This window comes from Amblyomma americanum, chromosome 6 (assembly GCF_052857255.1).
Source record: "Amblyomma americanum isolate KBUSLIRL-KWMA chromosome 6, ASM5285725v1, whole genome shotgun sequence".
NCBI lineage: Eukaryota > Metazoa > Arthropoda > Arachnida > Ixodida > Ixodidae > Amblyomma > Amblyomma americanum.
The window spans coordinates 40,958,861-40,984,394 of NC_135502.1; the positions used below are offsets into that span (position 1 = coordinate 40,958,861).

The 25,534-nt window shown below is 47.3% G+C and overlaps 2 protein-coding genes across 2 annotated transcripts; both read left to right on the top strand.

Annotated features, from left to right (window-relative positions):
- The first annotated feature begins 2,187 nt into the window (after positions 1 to 2,187).
- On the top strand, positions 2,188 to 3,785 carry LOC144095221 (uncharacterized). Its single transcript, XM_077629007.1, has 2 exons — positions 2,188 to 2,613; positions 3,258 to 3,785. Exons 1-2 carry the CDS (start codon positions 2,263 to 2,265, stop codon positions 3,783 to 3,785), a joined length of 879 nt encoding a protein of 292 aa, XP_077485133.1. The 5' UTR covers positions 2,188 to 2,262.
- Positions 3,786 to 4,731: 946 nt separating this feature from the next.
- Positions 4,732 to 15,876, top strand: LOC144095222 (serine/threonine-protein kinase haspin-like). Its single transcript, XM_077629008.1, has 9 exons — positions 4,732 to 4,824; positions 7,460 to 7,542; positions 8,802 to 8,960; positions 9,570 to 9,632; positions 9,865 to 9,968; positions 11,087 to 11,166; positions 12,205 to 12,439; positions 15,174 to 15,240; positions 15,601 to 15,876. The coding sequence occupies exons 1-9, from the start codon at positions 4,732 to 4,734 to the stop codon at positions 15,800 to 15,802; spliced, it is 1,086 nt and encodes a 361-aa protein (XP_077485134.1). The 3' UTR covers positions 15,803 to 15,876.
- Positions 15,877 to 25,534: the final 9,658 nt, after the last annotated feature.

Sequence of the window (25,534 nt, forward strand, 5' to 3'; positions counted from 1 at the left end):
ACCGCAGCTCTACCAACAGAGCCACGGCGGTGGCTGTTCAACCTTCTACTTTCTAGGGTGTTTATGCTGCGTGTAGCATAGCCGTGAAAATGGTTGCCAACGCCAAATTCAACCATATCGGCGGAAATTCTACGTCCGCCACGATGTTCTTCTTACAATGGCTTCCTTGTATATTATGGTGAAGCTTGAGTTCTGAGACACTACCACGACTCTGTATTTGGCAAAACACGAATATTGAATACTGCAGAATCCAGATATTGGAAAATTTATAGATGTGAAGCACAGCCGGCGACAACAACGCTGAAAGCAGAAGCAACCAGCTCATGCACAAAAGCATATTTAAAACAACCGGAAATACCGTCCTGTAAGTCACTGCAGCCGCACGCGGGAATGACATTGACATCGTGCTTCAAACTGATTAGTGCGCGCACGTCGGAAGACGGATACCGATGTCTAGAGCTTCTTTTCTGCGTCCAATTAAGAGACCTTTTCTGTTACCTGTTTTATGTGAACTGACCCTCTCTTACAACTGAACTCTCTTTAAATCTTAACGTTTTCTTGAGGTATGCGCTTAAGGTGTCCGAGAGGAAATCTTGCACAGAAGGTGAGTGTATTCGTACTTGTTGCCGAACTTCGGGTGCTTGATAATTACGCATTCGAAGCAGCGGCAAAAAAAAAAACTGCGAACGCTGAGGCACGCAGAAAATCGCAGAAAACAGCACTCCAAAACATTCACTGACTCTATCTGCCCTATAATATTCGTACTACATATGCAGGCAGCCCGGCCTTCCTACCGACCACTACTTAGATATGCTATTTGCAGACGCACAAATTAAACTTTATACTGCAAGTATACACAAAGCTCGTATTGCGCTGCATTTTGTTGCAGTCATGCCGAAACGATGTCGACTCATGGACCGCGCGCTGAAATTACCTTGACTTCGACAGAATGTAGTTTCTTCGTCAAGACGGCCGGCCCATGGCTACTGGCGCATGAGTCACAAAAATATGTATGTGGGCCTCTTTGAGCACCAGTCAATAAACGACAGTTGACGCTAAGAAATAACACATGCAGGATACATCGTGGAAGGGTTCGACATCAGTACACCCTTAAGATGTTAAGAAACTCTCGGGAAAATGCGGGCTAGCTGCACGCATGTAGTATAAAAAAAAAAGCGGAGCGACGACGACAGTCCTGGCAATACACGGCGGCAAATTTGAACCTCCGGTTGATGCTTCCTCGTGCTGCATTCCTCTTGCCCTAAGATCTGTATAGGACTGTGCACAGGTCTGAGAAATCTGTTTTCTGCAAGGGTCAACAATTTGGACGCCGATCTAGCGGTCACCAATGAAAGGCGCAGTCATAGTTGGTGTTCCGCTGGATAGTTGTCTGTGCACCTTGTAAAATACTGCAAAAATCCTCTGAGCTACATTCTTAGGTGTTCGCCTGGCTTGTTCATCAGGCTGTTCCACCTTCGGTGGCTTTCTGTCGGTACCTGATTCCGCTTCTCTGGCAGGGCGACAAGTTTCACATCAAGGAGAAGACACATCCCGTATACGAGGTTCTTCTGCGAGTGAAGGGTCTCCAAATCTCGGGTAACGAGGCAGACGTCTCGATTTTAAAGGTGATTCTGAGAAGTATGGCGAATTTTTAGAGTTTAGACAAAAAATTGAAAACTGGTTTTTGAGAAAGTTAATGGCGCAGTCTCACGTCTCGGTAGACATCCGAACCGCACCACAAGGGAAGGGATAAAGGACGCAATAATAGAAAAAAGGAGGCCTTAGTGGTGCCGTAATGGAGGGATCCGGAATAATTCTTATATTTATAAAGTTTTTATTTTATAATTTTTATTTTATCGGTGAATGTTTATCTGTATTTTCCAGTTAAAACAGGGGAGTGCACGACCTATTCACAAGCTCCAGCTGTTAGTAGAGGAAGAGAAAGAAGAAAAAGAAAGTTCTACGAGCTCTTCTCTTTTCACCAAAATGCTGTCTGTTATTTAACTGTCAATATTGTTCTGTTGTTTTTATTCATTGACTTTTCAAAATTCACGATTGGTGCTACAATTTTGTCGTCATCTTCCATGGAAACTTCTTTGTTTATTCTACTACACCTTGGCCAATCCTCCCGCGTGGGTATGTGCCATATACCTGGGGTGAAGAAGAAGAAGAAGAGATCCCCTGTGATAGCCAGTGCCACGAATGCTTGCCGTAGGGCAACCGTTGAAGTACGGTCTTGAGCACGTCGCTTGAACAGCTAGTATGTCCCAGGTAGCTGCTATGCTGCTGCTCCTACTCTGCCTGGCGGCTCCGACCCCGGGAGTCATGATTCCAGCGAGACCGACCGAAAGGGTGCTGGCGCGCTTCACGAGACGACACTCTGTCCTGCCAGACTACGACACCTACCGCTACGTGGAGCGCATCAGGTCTGAGCAAGCTCGAAGGCTACCCGCAGACGACGACGGTGGCAACGCTAGCAGTCGCAAGCCTCTGCTTCCCATTGCCTGGCCGCGCAAACCAAGCTGGCTGCTCATCAGTAGCGACGGTGGACCTCGGAAGCCTTCCGAGCCACACTATGCCCACCCGCTGCTCCAGTTCATGCAGGATCACCAGGTGTGTTCAGTATGTGCTTGTGTAAAACCGAACGCGCTGGCTGATTTAGTTGTGTTCGGTCATTGGTGTAGTTTGGATCCGACTGCAGCGCCAGATGAGGCCCGAATATAGTCACACGCATTCCTTATCAACTTTACGCGACTACCGACTGCGTGACGTTATCCTGCATATATCTCACTCGTTAATGAACTTTATGCAGCTGGGCTAAGCGGCGTGCTTCCGTGATTTGCAAGGCAGCACGGGCACACGGCAACGGGCACATGCGGACTTATAGTGCAAAAGTTCCGGTCGCAGGTGCATGTTGGTTTGGTTTGGTTTATGGGGGTTTAACGTCCCAAAGCGACTCAGGCTATGAGAGACGCCGTAGTGAAGGGCTCCGGAAATTTCGACCACCTGGGGTTCTTTAACGTGCACTGATATCACACAGCACACGGGCCTCTAGAATTTCGCCTCCATTCAAATTCAACCGCCGCGGCCGGGATCGGCAGGTGCATGTGTATGTTTGCATACATGGGGAACAAATGGAACAAATATATCGCTAACCACTGCAACTTATTTATAACCACCAATGGGGAATCTCGCAAAACTTCATTGATTGTTCGTCGTTGGCCGTCTCTCATCTCGGCGTCTTACCCCATCCGCAGCTGGTCTTCTACATAGCATGCTCCAGCGTGTTGACGGGCGTGGTCTTACTGGTCACGCTGATGACCCTGTACGGTGCGAGGCACGGATCGAGCTGGAGGACTCCTTGGTCGGGAAGGCCGCAGAGACAGTACGGCGAGTCGTACACGCTGTTGGATCGGCGACCCCTGTTGGCCGAGAGAAGCTCGGCACTCGACGAAGACGACGCCGACGACGAAGAGGCGGCTGCCAGGGAAGGCAAGCAGGAGGGTGTCAGGGCGGAGCTCTGCGGTCTGCCCAGGCGCGCCTCAAGTTCGACGGCCGGCTCCCTCTACGAGATCAGCACGTTGTCCGAGATCGGTGCAGGAGAGGGGGCAGCCACCTGGTCGGAGCCGGACGGTATTTCGACACCGTTTGTTTGTTGTATGTGTTATGTGTGTTATAGGGTGGTTTGCATCAAACTCGAACACTGTTCGTTTGGGCAAGCTTTTGCCCCGAAAAGAAACGAGCTGGAAGGAGGCGATAACAGCAAGTCTGTTCGGGGGACGTGAAATATTAGAATGCCAGGGGCTCTCAGCTGCGCTGAATTTAAAGGCAGCATGTAACTTTCGAGATGGAGGTCCGAGTTAAACGGGTCCAACGAAAAGATCGTGGTTGACAGATCCGCCATATCCAACGCAGTCTGCTGTATTTCCCGTGGCGAAATGATTTCGGATAAAATGAATTATTTCCGCCCTGCACAGTACAGTCCCTAATCTACGACTTTTTCTAGTAGAGTACGTATGAACACTAAAACAAGCGAAGCAGTATGAGAAAACTGCTGCCAGTTTAGCGCTCCAGCTATGCATGCCCTGACCAATTATCGAGGTTCTGCGCGATGGTCAACTCTGGTGTAAGTAAAGCGCAAATCTCGCGCAAAATGCGCGAAAATAATGTTAAAAATATAAAGAAAATATCAAAACGTAACCATACCCAACTATTCTAAACAAAAGCGTCGAAGAGAGTGGTAGCGTTATCTGAAGAATGTGACTGTTATTGATGTATCCGCATGCTCGGAAAAGCCGGAAGCGATGGGCAGACGGGTTCTGCATATGCGTATTGGCCGCTTGATGTACGAAGATTTCCGTATGCCAGTCGCGTTCGTCACTGACCAGTGACCGGTCTTTGGTCAACCAACCAACCGCAACCGAGACACCAGCAAGGACGCTGGGCGGTGGTGATGATCTGACCTTGAGCACGGGCTTTGTCACTCGTTGGTTCAAAACAAAGATACAACTACACGTGAGTGACATGTCAGTCCATACGACGCTCATTTTTCATTTTTCTAAATTAATTTACACAGCTTCATTTCTTTTTCTCTGCTATCAAGTACCGGGACCCTGGGTCGCCTGCTCAGTTTTCTCCCTCTCAAGTGTATACATGCAAACGAGTGCAATGGTGCGACGCAGTGAATGGAAGTTTGCTCATGCGACAAAATGCTGTGAAATTTCGCGCCTTATGATTGCCGTACTGTTTAAAACATACCTTAACGTTTTCTTGTTTTCAGAGCCAGCTGAAGGTCTCTGGAAGTCCCAACCAGCTGTCAAACGGGTAACGTCCACAGCAATTATGGCACCCGAAGCAAACAATTTATAGTTGAAATCCTTCACCTTAGGGCTTGCTTATACAATCGAACCCGTATTAACTGGACACGAACGGGCTCGCGATACAGTTCGATATATTAGCAATTCGATACATCAAAATTTGGAGTAGATAAGCTTATGTGTAAGCTAGACGCAAGAATACACTGTACATTGCTCGTGACGCTCTTCTTGCAGCGACGGGCTGCTCTCCGGCGTACTGGTTGGTTGGTTGGTTGGTTTTTGGGGAAAAGAAATGGCGCAGTATCTACCTTACATTTCGGCGGACACCTGAACCACGCCGTAAGGGAAGGGAGAGAGTGAAAGAAAGGAAGAAAGAAAGAGGTGCCGTAGTGGAGGGCGTACTGGCAGCGCATTGCTCACTAGGTATTGCTGGGCTTAAGCTGTTTTGCATCGAATGCAAGGCAGGCAGTGCTTTAGAACTACCCACAGCCAATCATTAGATGTCTGTTCCAGTTACCAGTGCACTACAAATTAGAAATATCGCTCATTAAAATCAAGCGACAGTTGGTTTCCGCAACTCGAGGGTTGCCGCTAGGCTCTACAGTAAATAGGTTGTGTTCACTGTATGATAGATGTGGCGAGGATCATAAATAGCCTACAAGAGACAGAAGGGAAGTCTTAAACAAACCCCACGTTCACCTCTCCTCGTAGTTTCAAAGCGTTAGCGCTGTCAGCAGGTGCTCAGTGCCGCGTAGCCAACCCGTATGCGCGCGCAAACAGTAATCGAAGAGCGCCACTACAAGAAGCGCCACTTGCACGGTGGTCGCGATATATCTAACGACCAGCGTAATTGGAGTCCGATATACTACACGTCTTTCCTATAATTTTATACAGGACATTAAGGAATGTAATCTTTGCTTTCAATATATCCACAATAATGCGAAATATCCGGCATCGACATATCCGGACTCGACTGTAACAACTTCAAGAATGCCCCATTTCTCGCCAAAGTATTGTGCGGCTACGCCATATATAGTCGTTTATTATTCTTTTTTTATGCGAACAATTTTCTTTTGTGACACATAACTCAAGGACGTTAACTTTTGAGTGAGCGAGGTTGAGCTTGCTTATTTCCCGGTTAGGACAGGCCTAAGGCCGAGAGCTAATTTCGCAACGGTGAGGCGATAGCTCTGCTCTCTGCTAGAACAAAAATATCGCCAAGAGTAAAAAAAAAAAAACATCGCGATGCTTCCTGCCCTTCTAATGACAGATTGCGCTTGGCGTAAAAGCTAATCGTAAAAATCTTTTACCTGCCAACACAGCCAAAATATCGGCTTAATGCTGTTTCCACACGTGTCCTCCTTTCGCTCCTCGAAGGGGAACAGAAAAAAAGTGTTTCGGTCTCCATTTTTTTTTTTGCCCTCAAAGAGGTGTACGGTCCTAGTAATCTTGAAAATGAGCTCGATGCGCCAGTGAGCAGCGTGGATAAGTAATTACAAATGATTTTGTACCGGCAGTTTTGGTATCAGTCGGCGCCAGCTCTGGAGTTCGCCTTGACGTCACAGGCAAGCCCTGATTGTTCCCATGAACAGCCACTGGATGTCGTGACGACACAACAATTGGGGCAAGTGCATCTTTACGTCACTCGATGCGGGTGGAAATGCCGAATGGGTTCTCGGAAAACATTCAAAATCATATTAAATTATCTTGCACTCAACGCCTGCGACTGAAACTTGCTACAAGGCATTCCTTAGGCCCATGAAACAAATCATGTCATTTTTTTTGCGTTCGAAATTTTGTTTCTGTACCCCTTCAAATACCATAGAATTGCCACCTGTCGTCTCCAGGTAACACGTGGAGACAATGAAGTTCAGAGTTCACGCACTCTGGAAGCTAGCGCACTACTTGTGAATGGTGCCTCGGCCCTTTGTTACCTGACATTACACATTAATGTTTGCAAAAATTGCAGACCAGATGTTTCAACAAGCAATATCAAAAGTACTTTTAAAAAGCTTGCTTGAAATCTAGGGAACGTCTCTTTCAAGAACATATTGTGCTTCTGAGGGAGAGCGCGCCACAGCATGACAGGAGGGATTAAGAAAAGTTATCGTTTCGCATACTTGCAATGCACCTGTGTTCTCTTTTTCTTTGTTCTTGACTTTTTTATATGCGGTTTCTTTTCTCATTTTGTTCTCTTGATATGGCTGTCTAATGAATAACTCGTACGTATATACTGACCACTGATATATGTGTTCATTCTCTCCCCTATTGTAATACTGCAACTTTAAGGGGCTTTTAAAGGCTAATCAACGACAATGATGATGATTCCTCGCTATTAAATATTACCTTTTTAAAATGAGCTGAATCATTTTGTGCATGTTCTTTCGAGTTTTGTGTCTATGCATATTTCCCATTTTTGAACAAGTTTGTCCGGCACAAATCATTTACATTGCGTACGGCTGTCTGCTTTTGTTTTTCTTCGGGCTCCTATTTCAAGAATGAGAGGGTTCCATTTCGCTAGTGTATCCATCTTGGCGTGCAACCCTCTGCCCCTTCTCCGCCACCCCTCACCCTGTAATGCCCTAAATGAATTCACCAATCTATTAATCACTGCCTGGAACTGCGCGGTGTTTCTCTGGCAGCCCATCGAGGTATTTCCAGGCCGGCTGCTGGACATGTGCAACCAGGACGCCCCGCTCACTTTCCTTGCCTTCCTGCCTAGCGGGTAAGCAGTTTATAATAGATCGATTCTTTGTTAACTGCTGACGTGTCACTGATGCCGCACCCTCGGCGCCTTCTCAGGCCAGGGCCCCAGTCAGGAGGACCTGACCCTTTTTTCTGTCCTGCCTGAAAGTCAAGAATTCTGTATTAATTTAAAAACGATTAACTTAGTTGGAATAAAAAGAAAAAAGAATAGAACAGCCTAAATTGTAACCGGAATAAACTGTATGCTTGAAAGCGACTGAACCTTTAATCTCTCTTGAAGACCCGCTGCGCACCGGTAATTGCACAGTCTTTGGGGTATTCTCTGCTGAGATATGGCATGTGCTGTTTCTTCAACTGTTCTGCAACATGGAAAAATAGGATAAACCGTATTCTCAAGAATATGGCTAAGAGTGTCATCTATTCAATACCCCATAAACAGCAAAGTGTATTCCTTTCTTCAGGTCTGCCTTCCTTTGACTTTGTGTTCAAACAAATCACTGTACTCAGATATTTCTGGAACTCTGACTTTCGGTTCCACAACGTTAAACCAATCCCATTAAGAAAAGTTTCTCGATATATTGTCCCTGCAGTGCGAACTCATTTTGGTATGTCTATGAGGTCATATTATATCCCATGTATATTCAATGAGATGCCTCATGATGTTTTCGACTTGAACACTCGCAGACAGTTACGAGATGCTATTGCCGAGCTTGAACAGCTCTAGTGCATATGTTTTAATGTACACAAAACAAAGAATTGATTTGGTAACAGAGGTTGTTGCTGCTGCCGGACGGCGCCCTACAAGCCCAATTGAGGCTTTGGCGCGTCCGCGTCTTGTATTGTTTCTTTGGAGTGAATAAAGTATTTATTATTATTATTATTATTATTATTATTATTATTATTATTATTATTATTATTATTATTATTATTATTATTATTATTATTATCATTATTATTATTATTATTATTATTATTATTATCGGCGCTGTTATCGTGCACATTTCTCACAGAAGCCTTACTACCAATTCTACCAGCCGGTAATGTTCGTAGTCCATGTTCGACTTGCTATGCTAGCAGTGTGAACGCATGGCGGCATTGGGATTGCGAGGCAGATGGTTGACGAGTTTCCCTATTTTCCCTGATTTTTTGGCCCGTTTTTCAAGATGAATTTCGGAAGGATGCGGAACGCCTGATTCCAGTAGCGTGCTAAAAGGAGACGATGCATGGATTAATGTCCATGGAACTGGTTCAGAATTTGATTCGCGTCTGGTGGTGCAGGAGACAGGGGCGCTGCACGTGGCTTGCCCGCGGCCGCCATGGCGAAGTCTTCCAGGTTGTCTCGCTTGTCCGGAGGACCGTCCTCAAGGTAGTGCCTGTCCCGGCCGACTTCTCCAAGCAGCGGGTCGACGCCATAGCCGCTGCCATTGACTGTAGCGTGTGAGTGAGATACAGTCTCACTCACCCGTACAGGGAGGTGATGACCATCGCATGACTATAAATTGAAGTGCTTCGTGCAGGCACGTAACCAAGCTGGAAAAGATGGGGGGGGGGGGGGGGGGGGGCGAAGGAACCTGTTTCCCGCCAGCGCCAGGGCAGGCACCCCCCTCTCCTCCCTCGTTCAGTTATGCAAAATGTCACCTTGGACTACCCGCGAAAAGAAGAAAATTAAGTTCCTTATAGTGAGGATACTTCTAAATTCAAATGAAACAAAAATGGTGTTAAAGGTAACACACTCCACAAAAGATGGGACGATTCAACGTACACGTAAAATTTTTGTTGTGACACTAGTGTAGGCGTGGTTCACGCAATAACACCACGTGCAGCTGTCGAGTGCTAGCGCTTACCTAGTGCACTTGAACCATGATATAGGCAAAGTGCATCATAAGAAAACCTATTCAACAATTCGAGGAAAATTCGAGTGGTTCCTAGCCTAGATCACACCAGCGTAATTTCAGGGACAAAAACGTGGCACTGGTCACGCTATTCTTCCGATTATCCACCAGTATGTTGACTTCACTATTGACCGTTTCTCCGTTTACTTTTCAGCAAACTCAGCATGCTTAGACACGGAATGCGCTACAGGACACCCAATTTCATCGAAGTTCAAAGGTCGGTGTTTACTGCAGTTATTTTCGTTACAGGCTGTTTTAAGCGCATCCCTGTGTTTGCCGTTCTGTCCTTCTTAATCATGCCGTAGTTTGTCCAGTACTCGACAATACATAAGCCTTTCAAGCGTCCGGTAGACCGCGGCACCTTTATTTCATTTTCCATTGATCTTGGGTAGATTTTGATGCGCTGTCTATGAGTGGCGTGTCAAACGCATGTGGTCAATGCCACGCAGGATCGCTTGCGTCTTCGATCAGTTCCCGAAGTGGCTGCTGGGTGGAGACGGGAGTCTCGGATCCAGAGACTCCCTGGCCGAGAGCGTGCACTCCGAGACAGCCGGTAAGAACGTCACCGAGCGTCTCTGGTCCCCTTGACGACTCCGACTCGTGGTAGGGTTTTTGATATAGCGTACGCGTACCCTATACTTGCGCACACGTTGGAACATAACTATGCGATCATTGCGTCTTCGCACTATACTGAGACATAACCTGCAGCCCGCAACACGCCCGGCAGGAAGTGCTCACACGGAGTACTGTCTATACCGGTCGTCAGCTTTCTGTGGCGCTGAATCAGAGGCTAGACATGAAAGGGAAGGAGTTGGGCATTTGTCCCCGTGCCGTGGGGTGTGAGCTACATCAGCACTCAAATTTAGCGACCGCGAGCGTGTCTCTCCAACTTTCCCCTTCACCCCTCCGTACCCCAAGCCCGAACAACGAACAACCCACTCCCCACGTCAAGGGGACAAAGGAGCGTCTCCTTCCCTTTCCTGCTTAGCCTCTGCCGAAATGCCACAGAAAGTTGACCGCGAGTGTAGTGATGCTTGAAATCTGTCGTTAACTTGTTGCTCCAGTGCACTTTCTGGCACACAAACTGCCAGCCTTCGTTAGTGTCCACGCGACATTGCTCTAAGTTTGCCTCACATGATATATCAGCTTATGAATTGCTACGACGATGGCATAAGTACCGAAGAAATCTAAACGTGCAAAACCACTGCACAGGGACACTGACAGCTTGCAGGCATTGGTTTCAACGAGGCATCGGAACATCGAAACGCCTGCATAAATAAGTCGTGCAGTTACACCTGCCATAAGCGTGCGTTCTTTACATATATGAGCAAAAATACAGTTTTAACTTTATATTGCGTCGAATTTATCTGCGTTGAGATTTTAATTGTTTTTCTGCACCGCAGCTTTCCCGTAAGCGTTCCTTTTTGTGGCTATGGTCGCTTAGTAACGACAAACAATGTCAGCAACACATAATGCCTGCCAGAGGTTGTGTGCCTTGGCGCTTGCACTGCGAGGTTTCCCAACTATTGCACAGAGTGTTGGAAATTCTTCCCAAACTACGGAGCCACTACCCTTCTCGTATATTCATAGTAACGCGAAGTTCATCCAATATTTCTCCGGTTCACCTGAATTCGTGAAGTATGTCACTCTTCTCACCTCTTTATTTTTCAGGCACGAATCAATGCTTCCTAACCCGGCATTTCATCGTGTTCGAACTTTCCTATGCAGGCAAGCCACTGTCGCATATAACGGTGCGTTTCCACATTCCCAATGCTTTCTTCGACCCTATCCAATAGAATTTAACATTCGACTTCACGCTTATTACACATTCGTTAGTCTTGTGACAGTTCTCTCAAAGATAATGTGACAATGCTGCTAAGGGTTACGTAACAGATACTGAAAACAAGAAATAATCGGGGACCACAACAATTAGATATGAAAATATGGAAAGTAAATAATTAACCTGCCACATAGCCAGCGCTACTCGCAAAAAAGATAGAAATAGTTCCTCTTTGCAGGCCACTTAGTGCGAGGCATATTCACGGCATACTTTCTGCTATAATCTATGGGTAATGATAATACTAAGAACAGACAAGTGAGCAGCTGATTGCTTGAAACACGGTGAGGGAAGCATGATATCATGATAAATAGACACGAAGGATTCTGGGCAGTTGATGTCCAGCGTTGATGGTTTTTATATCTCGTGTTTTTACCTTTGACTTTTAGCCCCGGTAGTATTTCCCAGCATATGGTCGACGAAGTTAATTTCATCCCATACGATAGCAGCCGCTGTGAAACATGCGCGAGCACTTGAGACCTTCACAAATAACTGAGCAGGGTGGAGGCGACGTGAAGGTAACAAGGACGTTTAAAAGAGACAAGAACCTGAACGCCGTGTTCTTGCCGCTCCTGTTTTGAGGCTACGTCGCTTTCGCACTATTATTTCACAGTGTTGCCTTGACTAACCGAACTTACCACATGTACTACTGATTAGCTTCCAAAAAAGAAAATTGCATTAAACTCTCGTACAAGCGGCCCGTATCTTCGAAGGAACTGCTCTTCGAAGGAACATGATCTTCGAAAGAACTGCTAGCTCCTATGAATGCCTTCACTAAAACAATGCAGATACATGGAAACTGCTCTGTGAAACTGCTTCAGAAATGCATTCTTATCAGTTACCAGGTCAACTTTAAATGTCCATAGCATTGTCAGCTCGAACATAACACGCCTCCCTCCCTCCCTCCCTCGCTGCTTTTACGCTGACCCGGCCCGGTCGCTTTCCGCCACAGCTGCGGAGCGCGGTACAGGGTCGGAGCCTGGTACTGCAGGCCTCGTGCTGTGTGGCTGTGGCCGAGCGCGCCCTGGGCTTCCGACTGGCGGGCGCAGGCACGGACAAGCTGCTGGTCGCGTTCACCGACGCCGCCAGCCTCGAGTACTGCCTGCCGGACAGGTCTCCTCTGTCCGTGGACAGCGCGGGACTCAGGGCGCACCTGGCCGGCTGCCTGTCGTTCTTGCTCGGACCAGGCGAGTCACCACACGTTCATTTTCCTCAGAAATGAAGCTGAACAACAGAACACTCCGCTGTGGCCCAGTTCTCATAGGTTCTGTTGCTCATGACGAGGTCGTGGGCTCAAATGTCGGCTTCACCGCCTAAATTTACATTATTAGGTGCAAAACAAAAAGTGTCGCGTGCGATGCCAGAACCCCAAGTGCCCATGGTGGGTGGAACACTTACTGGGTCTTTGCTTTTCTCTTACCGAACCCCGCTACCCCAACCGAACAGCGGGCGGCCTATTTGCCAAATTCAGCCGGTAGGCGTATTTGCCAACTGCAGCCTGTACAGCCACTAGGCTTAGAAATATATTTATGGACCTCGGTGACTAAAGAGTGTCACAGGGGCTTACCTAAAAAGGTAACACACTCAAGTGAGTACGTAAAGTTAAATATATCAAGCCGATAATTTTTTATCTTCAAACCCAAAAAATAAATACGCGGCGCAAAGAATGAAAAAAAAGGAAAATGCACGGCCTGTCGACTCACACCAAATGGGCTACTGTATATCACTGCCTTGTTGAAGGTTGGAGAGTTGAAAGAACCGAGGGGTGAGAGAAAAAGACAGAACAAAAAAAGAAGAAAATTAGTTTTGAGGAAAGGAAAGTGCGCAGTAATTATCGCACATCTGATTGGACATCTCAACCGTGCATTGAGGGAAAGAAAGAAAGAAAGAAAGAAAGAAAGAAAGAAAGAAAGAAAGAAAGAAAGAAAGAAAGAAAGAAAGAAAGAAAGAAAGAAAGAAAGAAAGAAAGAAAGAAAGAAAGAGGTTCCGTTGTAGTTTCGACCACCTGGGGCTTTAACATGTACCGACATCACACAGCACAGCTCTTTTGGTTTACGTCTCAAACGAAATGTGGCCGCCGCGGCCGGGGTTCAGTCGGGTAAGTTGGGAGAGACTGCCGTGTGGAAATTTTAGCGCGCTAGTCCCCTTCGGCAGGTTGCTGGAAAATACTGACTGGCGGAGAGGGTAGTGACGTAGAAAAGCATATTTGCTGAAAACGAAAAAAAAAAGGTGGTTAAGAGGAACCTATTCCCTGTCTTTGGGGTCGTGAGCCGGGCACGTTACTGACCTCAACGCAACTATGGGATAAATAAAGGCCTTGTACTAGCACCTGACATCCTACAATAGGGAATTACATTACAGGAACGTTTAGTTAACCCTTTGACACGCTACGTACACAATTGTGTACAAACACAATTCGCAGGTTTTTCTCGAAGTGTGCAGCACCTAGCATTGACGCCTTTGTTTCGGGTGAATTGTGCCTCTTTCATGTCTAAAATAAGGTGGTTTATTGCGCGAAAAAGAGGATGGAGTTAACATTTCGCGCAACAGTGAGAGGGGTAGCACGTCGCCCGCCATTTTTATGCAGACACATTTTGCCCTGAGTCAAAGCATCTGTTTTTGTAGCACATTTTCAAAAGTAATGTACATTTTTGAAATAGAAATGGATTTCATGCTGCTTCGCGTGTTTTCCAGATAGGTCAAGAAATTTGGATGTCAAGATTTCGCTTATGACACTTTCCACAAAATATTGCACGTCCCTATAAAAAAATTAACTGCTGGTATTTGGCACTGCAAAACCAACCAGTTGTCTTTCTTATGACCTGTAAGTGCTATTTACGCGGAAAAATGTGTTTTCGATGGAAACAGAACGGCGTGTGAAATGGTTAATTAGGGTCACTAATTAGCGCCACCAGTTTATATGGACGATGATGTGCACGTAACAAACCAGTGTGTGATAGCAAAAAACGTGTCGATTTCTGCGAAAGGGTGCTTCAGGATACCCCCAGGCGACCGTTTACAGCCTTGAACACTATCGCATCATACTCAGGGTGAACTTAACTGTCGTACTTTGCTATTAATTTTAAATTATTTCCTTATTTGGTTGCTTCGTTTTTAGTTTTGTTTCTTTTATACGTCATTACATTGAACTTCCGTTTATCATTTCACTCATACAACTGCTGAAAATGCAGAGTTTTTAGATGTTGAGCGCAAAAGCGTGTGACTTGAAAAACCTGCAACGCCGTCTCGTGCGATAACTGCCCGCGTCAAACTGAGCAGTGGGGATGAGCAGTGGGGCGAGCGCATTCATCATCCGAGGGAACAAGTGTGTGAATGACAATGGCTGCTTCTAATTCCACAGCGCAAAAAATGGACAAGGACGACAGAGGGAAACCACACACCACGTCCACGACACCACGTCCTTGTCCATTTTTTTGCGCTGTGGAATTAGAAGCGTGAAATACCAACCAGCCCAGCAATTCGCTATGAGCACACTGGCTGTGCAGGCCACCGACATTCATTACGAAATTGAGTCGCTGCTATTTAGAGACTGTGCCCTCATCGTGCACCTCAACCTCAAGGGCGGCTCAGCTGCCGCTGCTTCTTTTTCCTTTCAAAAACTTCAGATGACTGCCAACAGGCTCTAGGTACACATCTATTGACGATAGACATATTCTGAGAATTTGCGAGAATTGCCCTCACGCTCACACAAAAGCGACTTTGTGGCAAGGACCTTCCCGCCTCGTTAATTTGAGGCATTCTCCCTGAAAGGCAGAACTTGCTCCCCACTCATCACTGCTGCCTAGATCGCTCTGCGCACGCGCGACCTCAGCGGCAACGCAGATGGCGAGTGTGGCGTGTTCCTATAAAAAATATTGTTGGGTCTCAACTTCCTTCCTTCCTTTCCTTCTTTTTCGGCAGAGGCAGACTCGGACGAGGACTTGGCGCTTCACAACACTACGTTCGGGAGCGCTTTCTCCAACTGCAGGTACAAATCTGGCGTAAAGGATGAACTCTCGTTCCAGCACCAACTGTTAACAGAGCTGTGTTGTGTAATCATGACGGTCACCTGCGTCTCAAAAACGTCAATGTCATGTATATGGGATTTATTTAAACCCATTGTCGTCGTTTGCATCACTTACTAGTGTTGCGACCTTGCTTTTTGATGCCGTCACCTTATGCACTAGAGTGGTGGTTTGGTCTTGCCGGTATGGATGCTTGACTAGTGGAGGCAGCGCGAAAAGACAAGGACCACAGATGGGATAGGGTTATTAATCTGTACAATACGAGCCATGACGTTACTTCTGTGGCTGCCATTGTTACATTACTGTTCTTTGGCGCCACACAGCGGCCCCGGTGCTCAGCGCTTCTACGGCAACGTCATGTGGCTGGGCGCCGTGCTGGACTGCGTGGTGCGCAAGCTGCGCGCAGAGGTTCCCGAGTCCCGGGCGCGCAACGAACGCGCCACCCTGGAAGAGCTGCTCTCGTGGCAGGGCCGCCTGAAGAGGTGCGGCTCTGCCGGCGAGTTCGTCGCCACGCTGGACCTATGAGGATGACGACGACGTTGTCCGGCCCCTCAGGGACATCGCCATCATGCGTCAGCTTCTTTATCGGTCGCAATAAAATCTCCCGTCTTTTTTGCTATCGCACCAAGGCCCGACTTTGCCAGTACTCAGATGTGGGGCACGAACTCGGAGGCTAATAGAAAGTTTCGGAATCCATTGTAGATAGCGCAGCGAGAACATAAAGGAAATTGAAAGGGGTAACCACACAAGAGGCACACGCGACAATAAAGGACACAAATGGGAACGTTTTATTGCATTAGCATTTAGACCAGTGAGATAACGATTAAATTTTAGGCTGGTCCTCGCAAACCGGCGGAGTGCGGAAAATATTGGAATTACGTTACGAAAGGCGTTAATTTTTTGCTGCAGTCTACCATGCCCTGACGAAGGCCGTTGGGCGCGGCCAAACGCGTGTTGGTTCCTTTTCTGCAAAGCAGGCGTTTATGCGTTGGAAATGTACCGGTACAGTAGATGGTCATCACTCGCTCCCCTTGAAGAAATCTGAAGGCCGTAGTGATTTTCATCGGGTATTGCGTCACCATTTCAAGTGTTACTCCAAAATGACTTCGCATGCTTTACCTGAAAGTTTTACACATTCGACCCCTTTCGTCGATTTTCAACACCTGTGCAGCTTCCCCTTAAGGAACAAACTCGTTAACGGTATCCAAGTTGAAATAAAAAAATGTACTGTCATTGACAAAACTAACCATGTTCTACTGAATGTTGTGATAAGAGCTAGCGGATCTGGCTGAGCCTTAATTCCGACGTATACAGCTGGCATCTTTCTTTTCCAGGAGTCTTTGCGAATAAATAATTTGGCGCGTGTTTCTAAAATTGCTGTCTTCGAAAATACCGCGGCAGTAGGTGCGTTCCCATGGGACTATACAAGAGAGAATGCTACATAGGAGCTTTAGAGTCGCAGCATCTGCAGCTGACGACGCACTGGTAGTTGATTGGACGAATCATTCGGGCCTTAGATGCCTTAAGATTACCTACGCAGCAGTTTGTGACGAACACATGGGAAAAGGTCAGTTGGGGTGGCCAAAAGATTATCCAGGCAACCCTCGCACTCCTTACTTCAGCGTGTCACCTGTAGCTGGGCCAAACAAACAATGGCCGCGTGGCAAATTCAAAAAAAAAAATCAGTAGCGCAGAACGTAGGGCTAGCTGGTAGTTGGTCATCATGTAAAACAGCAGACAAGCGGGCGCACTGAGAACACACACAGGAAGGACACGGTCGCTCGTGTTAGACCTGTGCCGGTGTTCAGTGTCGAGTCTTGTGCGCCGTAATATATAATGGCAAACGAAACTGAAAGCACTCGTGAAAAATGGAAGTAGAAGCGAGGGTTGCAGGAGTTTCACTGCAAAGCAAACGCCGCGTCAGTACAATATCGCATCCACTAATGCGACGCGATACACGCATCACGTTTTCTGCTCAAAGTTTAAGCTGAAATCGAAAAAGCAGCGCAGTACAGTTACAACTGATCAGGCAGGCTTTCGTAAAGGATATTCCACAATAGATCATATTCACACTATCAATCAGGTGATAGAGAAATGTGCAGAATATAACCAACCTCTATATATAGCTTTCATTGATTACGAGAAAGCATTCGACTCAGTGGAAACCTCAGCAGTCATACAGGCATTGCGTAATCAGGGGGTAGAAGAGCCTTATGTCAAAATACTGGAAGATATATATAGCAACTGCACAGCTACTATAGTCCTCCATAAAGTCAGCAATAAAATTCCAATAAGGAAGGGCGTCAGGCAAGGAGACACGATATCGCCAATGCTGTTCACCGCATGTTTGCAGGAGGTATTTCGAGGCCTGAATTGGGAACAGTTGGGAATAAGAATAAATGGAGAATACCTAAATAATCTGAGATTTGCTGATGACATTGCCTTGCTGAGTCACTCAGGAGGTGAACTGCAAATCATGATCAACGAGTTAGACAGGCAGAGCAGATCGATGGGTCTAAAAATTAACATGCAGAAAACCAAGGTAATGTTCAACAGTCTAGCAAGGGAACAACAGTTCACAATTGGCAGCGAGAGCCTAGAAATTGTGCCGGAATACGTCTACTTAGGGCAGGTAGTGACAGCTGATCCGGATCATGAGAGGGAGATAACTAGAAGGATAAGAATGGGGTGGAGCGCATATGGCAAATTCTCGCAGATCATGAGTGGCAGTTTACCAATTTCCCTCAAGAGGAAAGTGTACAACAGCATAATCTTACCGGTACTCACCTACGGGGCAGAAACGTGGAGGCTAACGAAAAGAGTTCAGCTTAAGTTAAGGACAACGCAGAGAGCCATGGAAAGAAAAATGATAGGTGTAACGTTAAGAGATCGGAAGCGGGCAGAGTGGGTGAGGGAACAAACACGGGTTAATGACATCCTAGTCGAAATCAAGAGAAAGAAATGGGCTTGGGCAGGGCATGTGATGCGAAGGCAAGATAACCGCTGGTCTTTAAGGGTAACGGAGTGGGTTCCAAGAGAAAGTAAGCGTAGCAGGGGGCGGCAGAAGGTTAGATGGGCGGATGAGATTAAGAAGTTTGCAGGCAAAGGGTGGATGCAGCTGGCAAAGGATAGGGTTAATTGGAGAGACATGGGAGAGGCCTTTGCCCTGCAGTGGGTGTAGTAAGGCTGATGATGATGATGATGATGATGATGATGATGACAGTTACAACTGGTAATCCAGGTTCATGCACAGTTGTTCAGGAAGGCGAATATAAAGCGGTTTATTTTCTTGTAGACAGCGCGTGACGTTACTGACCTACAAGTGTGCCTTGCGTCACGCAAAACAAAAACACAGAACCCATTTTTCTTTTTTTTTTGTTTCGTACGCCGCTCCTTCAGTTTGGCTCCCCGCGGCACAGGAAAGCAAAAGCCAGCAGTGCTGCTGCTGTTGCTGATAGGAAGAAAGAAAAGGAAGGAAAGTGCACGGGCCTGCCTACTGGCTCAAGCAGAGACACGCTCGCTGCCGCGTGCTGAAAGTTGGAGTAAAGGATAGGAGAGCAAAGAGAGACAGAAAAGGCGCGCGCCAATGCCCCAGGCCGATCCCGGAGGCAGTGCACCAGCAGTACATGCGATAGGCGAAGGCTGTAAAGTTTAATAGGATCACTAAGGGCGAAACAGTATGCAGCCGGGGAGTGGATCAAAGGCCCAGCGTGGCGGCGAACTCGGCCGCGGAGTTGCACTGCTGCAGGCGCGCCTGCCACGACAGCAGCTCCTCGAAGACTGCGCGCTCGGAGCGGGCGCGTGGCTCGGGAACCTCGGAGCGAAGCTTGCGCACCACGCAGTCCAGCACCGCTCCGAGCCACGTCACGTTGCCGTAGAAGCGTGGTGCACCGTGGCCGCTGCGTGGCGCGCAAAGCAGTGCAGCGTGTGAGCCGCCGCGATGAGACACACTAGCCGGTAATTCCAACCTCGCATTCAATTGCTTTGCTCCGCCGGCCGAAAGGTCCAGTGTGGGGCCGACTTTGCTTCAGATCTTGTGTTCCGAACGTCGACTCGGAGAAACTTGCTGCGCCGTACTCAGCGCGTCGTGAGTTCTAGTCGCCGATTTAGGTTTAGCAGCACCACGGCAGATTTTTTACTTGTCAAGATTCAAAGCGACGCTCCGAATCGTCGATTGGAATTAAATTGGTTAAGGGTGAGAGAAACACGCAGTAACTGTGCCACCCAGTGGACACCCGATTAGCGCCGTGCGGTAAAGGATTAAAGTAGGGGTAGAAAGGGGTAGTGGAGAGCTCCGGAATAGTTTCGACCACCTGGGGTTTTTTATATGCACTCGCATCTCAAAAACACGGGAACCTTCTGAATTTTTTCTTCCACCTAAACGCGACCGCCGCAGACGGCATAGATTCCGCGTCCTCGCGCTCTATACCTGAGTGTTATAAACACCCGAGTCCACGGCGGATCGCGAAAATGCGCACAGCAGCGCTAAGGAAAGCGCAGACTACAAGAAAGGCGTTGTTCTAAACTCCCTGCAAGAAAGACTTCGTCCTTTGGGTGCTACCTGTGCTGCTACGACCGTTAGTCTCTCAAGCAGGAACCGCTGCTCCCTCAGAGACTAAATGTAAAGGGGCCGTCACCTGCATATTGTTTCCTTATGAAGTATAACCATTCGTCAAAATGAATCGGTAGCGGAGTTATCTCGCACTTTGAGGTCGAATCCACTTGCTAGTGAAACTCCGCGGCGGTGGCCTAGCGGTCGGGCTATACGCCTCGTGTACAAGATTCTGGGCTCGATCCCCAGTGTCGCTGGGCACCCACTGGTTTTCGAATGGGAGAAAGCTTTCTCCTGTGCTGGTGCTCGACTTTCCAGAGGAGCTTTGTCAGGAGGTGTACAGTGTTTCGACTATATGACACAGGAGGCAACGCGGATGCTCCAAAAGTGACCGATTTTAGCATGGAAAAGGCCATAACGGGATGTTAAAAGGGCTATACTAAGGAGGAGGACTAAGAGCTCTCGTTGATTAGCTAGGAGTCATCGCTCAGCTGTTGTAGTCTACGCTTCTCAAGCTTTCTAGAGGGCCATTTAGCCATGCATTGTATGCGAACTGAGCGCAGACCGCCAAACTAGTTCCACCTAAAGCAGCTGCCAATTAGCTTCTAATTTCAGGGCTTCAATTAATTTCGTCCTCAATGAGCAATATGATCCGAAACCAGCGGCGTTCCATAGACCGCACCCTAACCACGAGGCCAGACCATCACAGCCTGCGTATAGAGGTATACCTGCAGTCCGAAGAAGGGCTGTCGGTCGCGTTTTCCCGAAAAGCAAAGTCGTTGACTTCTTTTTCCTCTGCAGAGAATAAATTTGAAGCAGAAAAGGAAATTAGGACCGGATGTATTGCGTAGTAGAAAATACTAACAAAAATTCCGCGCTGCCACACATTCCATCTTTACCTTTTTCCTCATACAACATGACAGCAACATCAGACAATGCAATCTATAAAGCGAAAAATTCTTAAAGCACGCTCACAGTTCTGAAGCGTGCATACAAAGTAAGCTGCCTTTGATTTGATAAGCTGCACTCGATGGTAGACATACCAACGGTATCGCGACCGGTTATCGCGAAAGCCCGACGATAACCGGCCAGCGCCTCTCGTCCCTTTCCGGCACATGCGGAAAGAAGATAAGCGCAACGATACAGTGGGGCCTAAATTACAGCCATGGCTTCCGGTCATTGTAAGAGCGGCGGTGATGATCCGGTGAACATTTAACTGGCCAGGCTGGCTAAGGCCAAGGCCAGCTTGCTTTGTTGCAGCTTGGACAAAATGCAACATCCGAGGCGTTTATTGGAACACACAGCTCAAGTGCGTCCCGAAAGTCTACCCGAGAATTGACAGCCGGAACGGCCCCGTGTGCATAGAAGCATTCCGTCTGCAGTACGAAGGCGGCAGCGTATTATAGCCCGTTGGCGTAGCCATTTAGTCAGATCTTGCAGGCCACTATGAGGCATAAAGGTGCGTCATATCACAAGATTTTCTCATAACACAAGAAAAACGCACTTTCTTAGACAAATCCTATAGACTAGTCTATAGACAATCTATAGATAGATTTATGCCTGTTGACTCTTAGTAGACTTGTCTATAGACAAATGTCTACTAAAAGTCTAATAGACATAGGTATATGGACAGTCTATAGCAATCTAGAGACATCTACATACCCTTCCTGTAGATTTATGTCTATAGACAGTCTATAGACAAGTCTACTGCTCCCATGGGCACAGGCCTATAGACTCTCCATAGACATTCCAGATATATGGCGTGTCAATGCTATCGACCGTTGTCTAGACAGTCTATAGACCATTTACTAAACCTTAATTAGACCATTGTCTAGATTGTCTACAGACACAGTCTACAATCATTGAAAAAGTCACCAAACGCTCTTAAAAATGACATGACGATCAACATACTCACGAATTTAGTTTATTCTCAAGCTATGCAGGCTGGGAATATGAAATACATGCACCATAACAATGCACAGCATCATACACATAAATGCTGAAAGTAACGGTGCGCTAGTTTCCTCCGAAGCATTCTTGCAGCCTGTTGTCTGCAGTCCGTCTAATGTAAGAAAGGCTATAAGGGGCGCTGTAGTGAAAGGCTGCGGATAATTTCGACCACCTGGGCTTCTTTACGGTGCACTGACATCGCATAGTACACGGGCCTCTAGCATATCGCCTCTATCAAAATGCGACCGCCGAGGCCGGGATCGAACCTGCGTCTTTCAGATCAGCAGACGACCACGATAACCACTGAGCCTGCTTCATCATTTCAGTAAATACGCATGACAAATTCTAAATGATTTTCGTAAAACATTGTAGCAAATGCCCGTAATCCCTGAAGCAATCTCCGTGTGTACTAAATACCTGCTGTCAATACTGACTCTGTATGACATTCCTTATACGTTGGAACAGAAGGCTTCGAAGAATTGCTGTTGTGAATGTCATCCCCATAAAATGTACATTCAGCCGCCGCGGTGGCTTAGTGGCTATGACACTCCGCTGCTGACCCGAAAGACGCGGGTCCGATCGCGGCCGCGGCGGTCGAATTTCGATGGATGCGAAATTCTAGAGGCCCGTGTACTGTGCGATGTCAAAGCACGTTAAAGAACCCCAGATGATCGAAATTTTCGGAGTCGTTCACTACGGCGTCTCTCTAGCCTGGGTGACTTTGGGACGTTAAACTCACATAAACCTAAAATGCACATTCAATGCTCTTTACACAGGGATCCCAACAGAATAATATTGCAGCATTTATTCTTACACTCGCTATTAAACAAGCGTTTAAAATACCCTGAGTGAAGCCTGGTACGTACGCCGATACTCGAACGGGCAGAAGCCATGCAACACCTACAAGGCAGACGCGAACCAGTTTACAGTTTTGCGCCGATAACTTGAAGCACAAACAGGGAATAGCATTGCCATGCATCAGCGCCCGCTCCCGGAAACAAGCGGGTTGCGACCCTTCCATGCCGAACGCATTATCCAGAAAAACTCAAGCAGCCCATAGTGGCGGCACCTGCGCCAAAGCAGACGTGAGCCTGAGACAACAAACGCATTTCTGTCAATACCGTCTCAAATTCGCTTAGGTTTTCCTTCAAGTGCAGCTGAACAGTGCAGTAAACATATTTTCACGTAGTGGTGACGGCAGTCGAAGCAGCGATGAAGACGGACAAAAGGGTCTTCTAAAAGAAAACTGTTTATTGGGCTGACTTGCACCCAAAATGGACGAATCACTCGGCGGCGGCGAAGCGACAAGCGTGCTCGGCGGTCGTCGAACAAAATGCCCGCCGCTGCCGGTCGTGCTCAATTTACAGCTGATAGCGAACTTTCGAGATAAAGCGTGAAAAGTTACTAGAACATTCCGGAACAACGTAGAATCAGCTCTGCCTGGCTGCGATCAATCGAGATAAATCTAGTCGCGTCTTGCGTCGCAAACAATGCGATAAAGTGGTGTGGCGGCAGATTTGAAAAACGAACAAACGCTGCAAATATTCGTGGCAATATGGTGCTTGCATGCAGGTAGTAGCTCAACAATAAGGCTGCTAGAAATATGAACGAAAGCAATGAACACGCTCCAAGTAGGAAATATTTAAATAAAACAATTAACGTCTTCAACCACAGGCGCAGCCAACACAGCGCGAGCTGAATTGCATTCGTTTGCGCAAATGAGCGCCGAGTTACAATGGCGCTTTCGTAAGGTAGCAGTCTGAGAACATAAACGCATACTGTGCCTCTTGCGCAAATGCTGTTGGAGAAATTTGTGCACGCGTGAGCGGGGTTCATGGACTAGCCTCGCAACGAAATGTAAGCAGCCTGTTGCCGAGGCGACATTTACTCAGCTTTCAATATGAAAGCGCAGGGCAGCGGCTCGGATAATAGGGATGGGCGAATATCCATACGTGTGCAACGTAATGGGAGACGGATGCAGCTCGTAAGTTCTTCACGGTGTTTGTACACGCTGACCGTTCACGCCGGCAACGATTTTATTGAACCATTACACTGTCAGTATTCCTCCAGCACCGCTTGACAGCAACTTTGACAAACGTCCCGTGCTCCAGTCTATAGCGTTATAAAACGTCTTTGGCGAAGCGTCGCTGTCCAGGATGCGCGCCGAGCGAGCGTCTATACGTAACAAGCAATGAACTGCACTCCATGGTTGGCATAGACGATAACGCAAAGATTAAAAAATAAACGCAATTGAACGTGAGCGTGCGTTTCCGGAGGCGCGAAGTGAATAGAGCTCATACAGCGCTAACGCACAGCTCCATTTCGGCCGTCATTCACAGGCTGATATTTCTGGCCGTGCATCTACCTCGCACCATGAAGAAGCCAGTAGACAGCTCGCGAGGAGCAGCTTGTCATCACAGACTTCGCACCGACTGCCTTTCCGCGCGTAGGAACAACATAGCGGCACAGACGTAAGCGGCATTCCGCTGCTTGTAACGCAGCTTACAAACGAGGATAGAAAGTTTGTCGCTGTGCAGATTATCTGTTCTGCCGACCGCGGCGGCTGCGTTTTTATGGAAGCAAAACGCAAAGGCGCGCGTGTGCTGTGCGATGTCAGTGCACGTTAAAGATCCCCAGTGCACGTTAAAGATTCCGGAGCCCTCCACTACGGACCTATTCGTTCCTATCTTCTTTCACTGCCTCCTTTATCCCTTCCCTTACTGCGCGGTTCAGGTGTCCAACGATATATGAGACAGATACTGCGCCATTTCCATTCCCCCCAAAACCAATTATTAATTAATTAAACACAGCTCATCTTAAAGCGGCTGACGAGAGCAAATTAATAAAACATGATTGTGCAGACTTACCGTGAGTGGACGATTAAGTTGGATTTCGTGCGAAACGTAATCGATCCAGTCCGCGAGAAAACACGCCGACGACTCCAACACATCCGCGCACACAGTTGTTGGCAGCCCGAATGATTTTCCGCCGTCTTGCGGTAAAATTGGTAAAACTTGAAACAGAAACCTATTTCACGGTCGCATCTCTACCATTCGAACTCTTGCTGTGTGTATCTGGATCTGGTATCCAAGACCAGAGAGGGCAATTGGTTTATAAACTTAAATTCTGCACTCGCATTTTAAAAACCGCAATGATTTCGCGAAAAGAAAACCGAAACCTTATTGCCTAGTCCATACGCGCTGCGTCTCCCACCAAGTAGCATGTGGCGCACTTTCGAATAATTAAAAAGTTGCAAAACATAATCGTTTATGTGTGTGTTTGTGTTTAGAAAACTAATATGGGCGACATCAACGTGTCGTCGGCTCCGAAGCAGCAGGTGTATGGGGAGGAATGAAAAAATACTCTGATTGTTGCTTCGCAGCGCTTTTCCACGTGAATGCAAAACGCAAAGGTATAAACGGCAGGTGATAATCGCGCACAGAACCATGCTCTTTAAGGCACTTCAACAGTGCTTCTAAGAGATGGACACATCCACGAATTCTCACACCCGTCTTTCCCCCCTTTATTTTCAGGAAGTTTTAGAGAGAAATGTGGAATCGCTGTTGAAACATTTCTGAGTTAAGCGCGGTGGCAACAACGATCGAAAGATGGAATGGAATTGTCTCGAGCGATTCCTTTAAGGGAGAGCGTGTTCGTTAGACGTAGTACAGTTTGCGGGCGCCCTTACTTCTGGAATGGCTGTCTTTCCGCGCTTTACCTGTTAGCATTAAATATTCCTTATTTGTGTTTACAAT